This window comes from Tachyglossus aculeatus, chromosome 1 (assembly GCF_015852505.1).
Source record: "Tachyglossus aculeatus isolate mTacAcu1 chromosome 1, mTacAcu1.pri, whole genome shotgun sequence".
Classification (NCBI taxonomy): domain Eukaryota; kingdom Metazoa; phylum Chordata; class Mammalia; order Monotremata; family Tachyglossidae; genus Tachyglossus; species Tachyglossus aculeatus.
Window position 1 is genome coordinate 139,534,779 of NC_052066.1, and position 11,478 is coordinate 139,546,256.

Genomic DNA, 11,478 nt, shown 5'->3' on the forward strand with positions numbered 1-11,478 from the left:
AGTTAAAATGACCTTGAAGAGCACGTGGTTTGCTGTTTTGTGAAGGCTAAAGTTGGACATTCCTGAGATACCAAAACTGCTCCATCACAACTGAGAGAGATGCCATTTTTAGTGACCTTTGCCTACTGAGCCCTTCTAGATCGGACACACCGATCACACCGAGTGGATTTTCCAAGACCGGTCGGTCACTGCTGTGTTTGAGCCCAAAATCGGAACTCATCCTCCGTCCTTTGCGTTGCCCGGACTTGGAACGCGCTCCGTTTTCAACGTGTACCTCGCTAAACTTCAAGATTCCAGGTTAAAGAAGGGTTAAGAGCGGTGACAACAGATTGGAATCTAGTTAGAAATACACATTTTTATTTTTAAAATGTGCCAATAAAAAAATCCCACATTTGCAGATCATAGGATGTTAATACATACAACAACAACAAAAAAATGTACACTACCCTACTGATGTGAATTTACAGAGCTTAGACTATCCAGATCCGTTTCTTTTGATTGTTAGATGGTTGAAATACCCTTCTAGGACCAAGTCCTTACATTTACAGACACCACAAAAATCCCTTATAATAATGTAAACAAAATAGCTTTCTTCCTAAAAGGTGGAATTTCACAATTTTAGTCCATTCTTTCGGGACTTGCACTCCTGCGGGGACTTCCTGATGGAGAACGACTGAAAAGAGAATCAACAGGAGAGTTAGCGTACCAGCTTCAGGCTCAAGCAGTAGAAATCAGCCCCCCCAGACCATTCGCTACCCCAGAATTCAACAAAAGTCAAGAAGTCGCGCCATCGGGCAGTGGTAGTTTTTGCATCGCAGTTTCCTTTTAGTAAAGCCTCAACACCACGTTGGACTTTCCTTATAAGCTGTAATGTGAACAAGGTTAGTTAAGGCATTTTTACACCCTTGATGGAAAACTAGAACATGTTTTCCCCTCCTGTAGCCAGGAGTGTAGGAGAATTGATGGATGATGTGCAGGAATGGCTCGTTTCAAAACAACCAGGGATACGATAAAGCAAGTCATAGCAAGAAAAGCAGAGGTGAAAGTTAAGCCGGTCTAATGAAAGCTTAGTTAAAAGAGCCCATTTTAACGATCCCAGGTCCCGTTCTAAATAATCTGCGGATAAGAGCCAAAGAACGCATCCTCCATTATCCCTCCTACTTTGTTCCTGACATCTTTCATGTCTCCTTTTCAGAGTAACTCATTATCCATTAAGTCAGGCATAGAAGAGGCCTGACCCCACGTAAGTCATCACTTGGAAAGCAAAAAATTCCATTCCAATGTGCAATATCTTATAAATAGTATCACTTTGGATCTATACAGCACCCATCGTCCAAAGAGCTCAAAGGCAGCAAAATGTATGCCGCACGAAACCCTTGAAAATCGTGACCTTCAAGTCGCCTGCCCTGAAAAATACCAGCCACATTCTAGAGGAAGGGAGTTCAACTTACCTTCTCTTTGGAGTTGGTGATCTGGACTTTGACTGGCTGTCAAAACATGAAAAATTCTATTAAGATAGAAAGGTACCGAAACCAGTCCTAGTTAGGAGACCTTGAGATGAATCCATTAATAGATTAGGTCCACCATGGTCTAAAAATCCACAGGACTAGAGGCTTAAAAAAAGGTTTAGCGATTACTAGCTAGGAGGGGAAAAAAGTCGAGGTGCCGCCTCCACTTCCAATGTCCAATTTATCTTTAATCTCAATTGACAGCCAGGATTTTAATGGGAACCTCTGTTGACTACGGCTGATTGGATTTGTTCGCAGGGTGCAATTTTCGTTCTTCACCCAGGGATGGACTAGGAGAGCTCAAGGCACACAGGGCAAGTTAAAAAAGCCTGCAATGCCTCTATCCTCCTTAAAAAAGAAAAGAAAAAAAAATCCTGAAGCATTTACTCCAAGATGAGTGATTTTTTGATGCCCATCCGTAAGAATTTCCCAAATTTAGAGGCCACAACTCGTTTCCCTGTAACAATTCAGTGCTTTCACTCGACAGTCCCTTACCAGGCCCTTTCATTTTCCAACCTAAAATTCCGTGTTGAGAGAGCTGAGTTAATCAGTTGAAAAAGTCAAAAGCACTTTGAGCTCTTTAGAGATGGGTGCTCTACAGATACCAAGTGTACGAGGAAAAGTATTTGTGTACTTACCTGCTCCTTGGCCGGGAAATAGACCTAGATCTGGACCTCGATCTTGATCGGGACCTGGGGTCGGGGAGAGAGGGGAGGAGAAAGCACGTTTAAGGGATGGCAAGTCACCTCAAATCAAGAAACGGTATTACTGAGTGCAAAACGCTGGACTGAGCACTTGGTAGATGCGATCCCTACGGTCTAGTTGGGTAGAGACCATCTCTATGTTGCCAAATTGTACTTCCCAAGTGCTTACTGCAGTGCTCTGCACACAGTAAGCGCTCAAATACGATTGAATGAATGAATGAATGAAAATGGGAATGTGGCTGCATGAGCCACCTTGAACTTTGGTTCTAGGAGACACTTCTATGCTACCTATAATTTCTTGTCAGAGTACCCTACTTTGCGTCCCACTTAGCATGACAGTCTGTCCAATAACCGGACCAAATCCCACTATGTTTCCCTCCCCCTGGCAGTAACACCACCGCTCCGAATGCCCGGACCAAAGCCCGCTACGTTTCCCTCCCCATCCCACCCCTGGCAGTTACAACACCGCTCCGAATGCCCCTTGGAGGAGCAGAGACCGTTTTTTTCCCCCTCATCAGTCACGGCAACCAAATATAGTCACTCCTACGGAGTCCCAAATAAACTGCCGGCATGCGCCTTTTCAAGCTCCCCCGTAGCCACCCCTGGAGAGAACAAACGCGGCCGGGGCTGGGACTTTCGGCTTTCTACTGGCTGCGTGACAGGAGCGGGTCCCGCCTAACAAACTGACAGGGGCAAGGTTATTTGAAGGAAGTAGTAAATATGACAAGAGGTTTTTCAACATACTCGAAATACCTTGATCTTTTTAGAGAGCCGGATCTCGACCTGCGGGGCGAGGCGGATCTAGATCGGCGAGGCGACGCTGACCTCGAGCGGCGAGGAGACGCCGATCTCGACCTGCAAAGACAGGGGGGAATTCCTCGAGTTGGCAGGGATCGGGGGCGGGAGGGGGAGAGGGGAAGGGGAGGCGCGCCCTCGTTTCCGTCTTTCCCGAAATAAGAGGTAACAAGCGGCTCTCTCACCTCCTCCCACGGCTCCGGCTCCGCGAGCGAGAATACCTCCTGCCTCTGGACCTGGAATGCGATCTAGACCGTGACCTATTTTCCAATTTAGGAAAAACAAGTGTCAGAAGACCATTCTAGCCTGCCGCTGCTTGTGTGCCTCTGCTGAAACCAAATTTCAGACCACTATTTAACTTAGTGTCTGTTCAGTTGGAAACAGACTCTGGGCCTATTATCGGTTGAGTATTTTTTTTTTTTTTTAAACTACCTAGAAAAGATTCGTTAAATGACATTTTAGAATTACACGAAAATAGAAAGCACCGTAATGTGTATTTAAAATAAACCTTGCAAGTTTGCAGGTCGACCCTCTTTGGCCCAAGGTCTAGCAGATCTAGACGGTCTAGAAGTATCTATAGCCGATCGCTGCATCTAGATGTTTTCTTCAATCTAACGACGATCAAACTGACAGCCACATGAGCCAGGTGAGGCTTGATTGACGCAAGAAGATTTGTCTAGATGGGCATGTGGTCAATCTGCTGTTCCTCTTTCTAAACCGGAGGGGGGGGGGGCCCCAATTGAAAGCCAAATTTACTGTTACGGCGATCACCCGTCTCAAATTTTCTGCCCTTTAAATAAGGTGAAGCTAGGTGTAGATGGCTCGAGGGGATCTGGCCTCTTATGCTGATCACCTCAAGGTCTAGGAGGATCTTAATTGTCGGATTTGCAAGGCGCCTCAGCATGATATCTTAAGGCTCGTGACATTCTGAATCAAGGCGACTGACTCAAACGAAGAAACCTGAAAGGTTTTGACCAGGTTGATTATTAATATATTAACATTTTAAGAAATTAAACACAAACTGTAAAAACACACCTCTACAATTACATAACAGCAAAGCTTTTTATCTTTAAGTCAAATAATAATAATCATAACAGTAATGATAATAATAGTAATTTAAAAAAAAAAAAGACATTCTCTTCTTTGTCAACAGAATTGCACCCGATTAACTTTTGCGGACCGACCGTTTCGTTCTTAAAGACGTACCTGCTTCTCCTGCGACGGCTATAGCGGTGACAATCATAAGCATAATGACCTTTCTCTCCACACTCATAGCATCTATCGTTAGGATCAAATGGGCGCCGGGCAGGCGGTCTATCGTAACGAGAACGACGGGGCATACCGGTCGACAGCTCGACTCTCACTCGGGAACCACAGATCACCCTGCGACGGCAAAGAGGCGGGCGCGTTAGGCACGGCGCGACCGGCCTCACCGACCGACGGGAAGAGGGAGGGGAGACCCGGCTCCGCGATACCGGTCGGGACGATCGTCCGGTCCCGCGAAGGGGGCGGCTCTGGACGTACTTTCCGTCCAGTCCTCGGACCGCATCTTCGGCATCTCGGGGGTCTTCGAACTCCACGAAGGCGAATCCTGGAGGATTTCTTGCAATCCACACGGTCCTTAGGGGTCCGTAGTAACTGAATGCTCTTTCTAATTCTCCTTTACCTGCACCAGTTCCCAGGTTACCTACGTACACTTTGGTCTCTGTGGAGATACAAAGCCCGTTAAACCCGACAAGGCCCCCGGGTACCGTTCCCTGGCCGTGGTTTCAAATTCAACTTTTATCAACACTAAACGCCTTTCACGTCTAGGCACGAGCGCGCACGCTTCAACAGATCAGAGAATCACCGTGTCCCAATGAACACCCATTAAAATATACAGAGCACTGTACTAAGCTAGCTCTCTTCCTCCCTTCAAGGCCCTACTGAGAGCTCACCTCCTCCAGGAGGCCTTCCCAGACTGAGCCCCTTCCTTCCTCTCCCCCTCTCCATCCCCCGCATCTTACCTCCTTCCCTTCCCCACAGCACCTGTATATATGTTTGTACATATTTATTACTCTATTTATTTTACTTTTACCAATCTATTCTATTTATTTTGTTAGTATGTTTGGTTTTGTTCTGTCTCCCCCTTCTAGACTGTGAGCCCACTGTTGGGTAGGGACTGTCTCTCTATGTTGCCAGCTTGTACTTCCCAAGCGCTTAGTACAGTGCTCTGCACACAGTAAGCGCTCAATAAATACAACTGATTGATTGATTGTACAGAGCGCTTGGGAGAATACAACCTTGCAGTTGGCATAGGTATTCCCTGCCCGGCAACAACGAGCTTACAGAGAGGGAGATGCTTATCAACAGGACCGATTTATCACTTGTCATTTCGGGTTCCCCAAACCCAGTGCACTTCCCCCTCTCCCTGGACGGTCGGTGTCCTCTGGGGCTTCATTTCCAAAATCGGTTTTATCCCAAATGCACTTTCCCTGGGGAGGGGTGAGAAGGCCGAGTTCCCGCTCCACTTGGACAACTGGCACGGGCTTTGGGATTTAATTCCCAACCGGATGGGAGGGGCTGCTCGCCCCGGGCACTCTGGGCTAATGATGATGGTCTTTGTTAAGTGCTTACTATGTGGCAATCACTGTTCTGGGGGAGCTACAAGGTAATCGGGTTGTCCCACGTGGGGCTCCCAAGTCCTCACATCCCCATTTGTCAGCAGAGGCGGAGAAGCCGAGCGGCTTGGCCAAGGTCAGACGGCAGACCGGGGCCAGCGTGGGGATCATTCATTCATTCCATCGTATTTATTGAGCGCTTACTGTGTGCAGAGCACTGGACTAAGCGCTTGGAAAGTCGGTGGTGTGCCTGCCAGGGTGGGGCTGATTTGGCACTCGTCGGACTGGTCCCCGTGGAGGGGTGGTGGGGGGCTCTGATTCTATTGATCTATTTTGATGCAATTGAGGCCTGTCTCCATGTTTTGTTTTGTTGTCTGTCTCCCCCCTTCTAGACTGTGAACCCGTTGTTACGCAGGGACTGTCCCTATCTGTTGCCTAATTGCGCTTTCCAAGCGCTTAGTCCAGTGCTCTGCACAGTCAGCAAGTGCTCTTTTGATGCTACTGAGGCCTACTTATTTTGTCGTCTGTTTCCCCCCTTCTAGACTTGAGCCCGTTGGTGAGCAGGGATTGTCTCTATCTGTTGCCGAACTGTGCTTTCCTAGCGCTTAGTTCAGCGCTCTGCACACAGTTATCGAGCACTCTTTTGATGCTATTGAGGCCTACCTACTTGTTTTGTCATCCGTCTTCCCCCTTCTAGACTGTGAGCCCGCTGTTGGGTAGGGACCCTATCTATATGTCGCCAAATTGTACTTTTCAAGCGCTTAGTCCAGTGCTCTGCACACAGTAAGCGCTCAATAAACACGACTGAATGAATGAATTCATTCATTCTCTCTCATTCAGTCTCTCTGTTGCCAAATTGTACTTCCGAAGCGCTTAGCCCAGCGCTCTGCACACAGTAAGCAAGAGCTGTTTTGATGCTATTGATGCCTGGCTACTTGTTGTGTTGTCTGTCTCCCCCTTCCAGACTGTGAGCCCTTTGTTGGCTAGGGACTGTCTCTATCTGTTGCCGAATTGTACTTTCCAAGCGCTTAGTCCAGTGCTCTGCACACACAGTAAGCAAGAGCTCTTTTGATGCTACTGAGGCCTGTTTACCTGCTTGGATGCCTGTCTCCCCCCTTCTAGACTGTGAGCCCGCTGTTGGGTAGGGACCGTCTCTATATGTTGCCAACTTGGACTTCCCAAGCGCTTAGTACAGTGCTCTGCACACAGTAAGCGCTCAAAAGATACGGTTGAATGAATGAGTATCTGTTGCCGAATTGTACTTTCCAAGTGCTTAGGCCAGGGCTCTGCACACAGTAAGCGCTCAATAAATAGGATTGAATGAATGAACTGTACTTCCCAAGGGCTTAGTCCGGCGTTCTGCACCCAATCAGCGCTCGATAAACACGTTGAATGAATGAATGAATGAATGAGGAGCCCGCCCCGCCCCCAAAGCAGACGGGGGAGGGGGCGGCCTGAGAGCGGGAACGCGCATGCGCAGGCTGCCAACAGTAGCAACACATACAGGGTTCACTCATTCATTCATTCATTCCATCGTATTAAGCGTTTTCTGTGTGCAGAGCACTGCACTAAGCGCTGGGGCAGGGCAATTCATTTATTCCATCGTCTTGATTGTGCGCAGAGCACTGGACTAAGCGCTGGGGAGAGTACAATTCCTTCACTCCATCGTCTTGACTGGGCGCTTACTGGGTGCAGGGCACTGGACTAAGCGCTTGGGTAGGGCAATTCATTCATTCATTCCATCGTCTTGATTGAGCGCTTTCTGTGCGCAGAGCACTGGACTAAGCGCTGGGGAGAGGACAATTCATTCAATCGCATTTGTGGAGCCCTGACTATGGGCAGAGCACTGGACTAAGCGCTGGGAAAGGACAATTCATTCATTCCATCGTCTTGATTGAGCACTCACTGTGTGCAAAGCATTGGACTAAACACTGGGGCAGGACAATTCATTCATTCATCCCACCGTCTTGATGGAGCGCTGCCTGTGCACATAGCGCTGCACTAAGCGCTGGGAAAGGACAATTCATCCCATCATCTTGATGGAGCGCTGACTGCGCAAAGCGCTAGACTAAACGCTGGGAAAGCACAATTCATTCATTCATTCAATCGCATCGACAGCGCCGACTGCGCGCGGAGCCCTGCACTAAGCGCTGGGGCGGGACCATCCATTCATTCATCCCATCGTCTTGATAGAGCGCTGACTGTGCAAAGCACTGGACTAAACGCTGGGAAAGGACAATTCATTCGTTCATTCACATTGCCAGAGCCGACTGTGCGCGGAGCGCTGTACTAAATGCTGGTTTAGTACTTATTCATTCATCCCACTCATTCATTCGTCCCATCGTCTTGATGGAGCGCTGACTGTACGCAAAGCACTAGTCTAAACGCTGGGAAAGGACAATTCACTCATTCACTCCATCGCACCGACAGCACCGACTGTGCGTGGAGCACTGTACTAAGCGCTGGGGCAGCACCACTCATTCATTCATTCCATCATCTTAAGCTCTGACTGCGCAAAGCACTAGTCTAAACGGTGAGAAAGGACAATTCATTCATTTGTTCCAACGCACTGACAGCGCCGACTGTGCGCAGAGCACTGTACTAAGCGCTGGGACGGGACCATCCATTCATTCATTCATCCCATCGTCTGGATGGAGCGCTGACGGTACGCAAAGCACTGTACTAAGCACTGGGACGGGACCATCCATTCATTCATCCATCCCATCGTCTTGATGGAGCGCTGACCGTGCAAAGCACTAGTCTAAACGCTGGGAACGCACAATTCATTCATTCCGTCGCATCGACAGCGCCGACGGTGTGCGGAGCACTGTACTAAGCGCCGGGGCGGCACCACTCATTCATTCATCCCATCGTCTGGATGGAGCGCTGACTGTACGCCAAGCACTGGTCTGAACGGTGAGACAGGGCAATTCATTCATTCACTCGATCGTATTTACGGAGCGCTTACTGTGTGCAGAGCACTGTACTAAGCGCTTGGGATTCATGCGCTCCACCGTTGTTGCGTAGGGGCCAACTTGTCCTTCCCCAGCGCTTAGCCCCCTTCTAGACTGTGAGCCCACTGTTGGGTAGGGACCGTCTCTATACGTTGCCAACTTGGGCTTCCCAAGCGCTTAGTACAGTGCCCTGCACACAGTAAGCGCTCAATAAATACGATTGATGGATGACTGATTAGCCCAGCGCTCCGGAGTCAGCGCTCAATAAATACGATCGGCTGGGTGAATCGCGCCGACTGGGCTGTACTGAGCGCCGGGGCGGCACCACTCATTCATTCATCCCACCGTCTGGATGGGAGCGCTGACTACGCCGAGCACTAGTCTAAACGGTGAGAAAGGACAATTCATTTCACTCACTCCATCGTCTGGATGGGAGCGCTTACTGGGTGCAGAGCACTGTACTAGGCGCTTGGGATTCACTCACTCCACCGTTGTTGCGGATTGTGTTGCTGTAGTTACGCGACCCCCCGAGCCTGAGCCCCTTCCTTCCTCTCCCCCTCTCCATCCCCCCATCTTACCTCCCTCCCTTCCCCACAGCACCTGTATGTATGTATGCACATATTTATTACTCTATTTATTTATTTTACTTGTACATTTATTTTATTTTGTTAGTATGTTTGGTTTTGTTCTCTGTCTCCCCCTTTCAGACTGTGAGCCCGCTGTTGGGTAGGGACCGTCTCTATAGGTTGCCGACTTGCACTTCCCAAGCGCTTAGTACAGCGCTCTGCACACAGTAAGCGCTCAATAAATACGACTGATTGTCTGGATGGGAGCGCTGACTATACACTCATCCATTCAATCCATCAATCGTATTTATTGAGCGCTTACTGTGTGCTGAGCGCTGTACTAAGCGCTTGGGAAGTCCAAGTCGGCAACATATAGAGACGGTCCCTACCCAACAGTGGGCTCACAGTCTAGAAGGGGGAGACAGAGAACAAAACCAAACATACCAACAAAATAAAATAAATAGAATAGATATGTACAAGTAAAATAAACAGAGTAATGAATATGTACAAACATATATACAGGGGCTCAATAAATAGGATCGGATGGCTGAATCGCGCCGACTGGGCTGTACTGAGCGCCGGGGCGGCACCACTCACTCATTCACCCCACCGTCTGGATGGGAGCGCTGACTATACAGTCATCCATTCAATCCATCAGTCGTATTTATTGAGCGCTTACTGTGTGCTGAGCGCTGTACTAAGCGCTTGGGAAGTCCAAGTCGGCAACATCTAGAGACGGTCCCTACCCAGCAGTGGGCTCACAGTCTAGAAGGGGGAGACGGACAACAAAACCAAATTACTAACAAAATCATCATCAATCGTATTTATTGAGCGCTGTGTGCAGAGCGCTGTACTAAGCGCTTGGGAAGTCCAAGTTGGCAACACATAGAGACAGTCCCTACCCAACAGGGGGCTCACGGTCTAAAAGGCAGAGTGGCTCAGTGGAAAGAGCCCGGGCTTTGGAGTCAGAGGTCGTGGGTTCGAATCCCGACTCCGCCACCTGTCTGCTGTGTGACCTTGGGCAAGTCACTTCACCTCTCTGCGCCTCAGTTCCCTCATCTGTAAAAGGGGAATTAAGACTGTGAGCCCCACGTGGGACAACTTGATCAGCTCGCATCCCCCCAGCGCTTACAACAGTGCTCTGCACATAGTAAGCGCTTAACAAATGCCAACATCATTATTAAAAGGTGGGCTCGCAGTCTAAACAAAATAAAATAAATAGAATAGATATGTACAAGTAAGATAAAATAAAATATTTTAAAATAATATAAAATAAAATAGTATTTTAAAATAATAAAATAAAATACAAGTAAAATAAAATAGAGAAGCGGCGTGGCTCAGTGGAAAGAGCACGGGCTTTGGAGTCCGAGGTCATGGGTTCAAATCCCGGCTCCGCCAACTGTCAGCTGTGTGACTTTGGGCAAGTCACTTCTCTGGGCCTCAGTGACCTCATCTGTAAAATGGGGATTAAAACTGTGAGCCCCCCCATGGGACAACCTGATCACCTTGTAACCTCCCCGGCGCTTAGAACAGTGCTTGGCACATAGTAAGCGCTTAACAAATGCCATCATTACTATTATTATTATAAATAGAGTAATGAATACGTACAAACCTATATAGAGGTGCTCAATAAAGAGGACTGGATGGCTGAATCGCGCCGACTGGGCTGTACTGAGCGCCGGGGCGGCAGCACTCATTCATTCATTCATCCATCCAACCATTCATTCATTCCATCGCCCTGCTGCAACGGCTGGCCGGCCCCGCCCCCCCCGGGGCAGGGGGAGGGGGAGCCCAAAATGGCAGCCGTGCGGTGCCTCCGCCATTACGCACGCGGATGGGTCCGGTGTCCGCCTCACCTCCTCCGTATCGGCCGTATCGCGACATGGCACCGCTGGGCTCCTCCGCCGGCCGGATCCGGGGGTCCGCGGGTCCTGGGGGCCGGGTGGGTCCGGGGAGCGGCAGCAGCAGCAGCTCCGCCCTCCTCCTCGTCCGCCGCCGACTGCGCCACCCACCGCGCCGCCCGCCGCTTTATATAGGCCCCCCGGGGAGGGGGCGGGGCCGCGCCTGCGCGCTACGACCGCCCCGCGCGGCTCCCCTGCAGCGGCGCATGCGCACTCTGGGCAAGGGGAAGGGGGGCTCGGCCGCGCCTGCGCGCTCCGACCGCCCCGCGCGGCACAAAGGAGAGGGCGGGGGAAGGGCCCCGTTGCCATGGGGACGCCGCCCCCTGCAGGGGCGGCCGCCCTACGCGGCACAAAAGTGGGGGGCGGGGGAAGTTCCCCGTCGCCTCGGGGACGCCGGACGGGGCGGGGGAGGGGTGCCGCTTTATATAGGCCCACGGGGAGGGGGCGTGG

At 50.0% G+C, this 11,478-nt stretch overlaps 1 protein-coding gene across 4 annotated transcripts; it reads right to left on the reverse strand.

Moving 5' to 3' along the window:
* Positions 1 to 333: 333 nt before the first annotated feature.
* Positions 334 to 11,105, reverse strand: SRSF7 (serine and arginine rich splicing factor 7). Of its 4 annotated transcripts, none has more exons than XM_038767381.1 (8): positions 10,984 to 11,105; positions 4,532 to 4,712; positions 4,214 to 4,390; positions 3,193 to 3,267; positions 2,957 to 3,067; positions 2,147 to 2,200; positions 1,452 to 1,487; positions 334 to 673 (listed from the first exon to the last, which is right to left on the reverse strand). In XM_038767381.1, exons 1-8 carry the CDS (start codon positions 11,009 to 11,011, stop codon positions 619 to 621), a joined length of 717 nt encoding a protein of 238 aa, XP_038623309.1. In that variant the 5' UTR covers positions 11,012 to 11,105; the 3' UTR covers positions 334 to 618. The 4 variants fall into 4 exon arrangements, with proteins under 4 accessions (XP_038623309.1, XP_038623392.1, XP_038623476.1 ...); XM_038767464.1 differs by having other exon boundaries at positions 2,966 to 3,067; positions 10,984 to 11,104; XM_038767548.1 differs by lacking the exon at positions 1,452 to 1,487 and having other exon boundaries at positions 10,984 to 11,103.
* Between the last annotated feature and the right edge of the window lie 373 nt (positions 11,106 to 11,478).

What these genes read in the sequence shown, in the direction of transcription:
- SRSF7 (XM_038767381.1), bottom strand. Translation starts at nt 11,011, where the DNA reads ATGTCGCGATACGGCCGATACGGAGGAG. An exon ending in ATACGGCCGATACGGAGGAG is followed by an intron (nt 4,713 to 10,983) that starts GTGAGGCGGACA and finishes GTATCTCCACAG; the next exon opens with AGACCAAAGTGTACGTAGGT. An exon ending in AGCCGTCGCAGGAGAAGCAG is followed by an intron (nt 3,268 to 4,213) that starts GTACGTCTTTAA and finishes ATTGGAAAATAG; the next exon opens with GTCACGGTCTAGATCGCATT.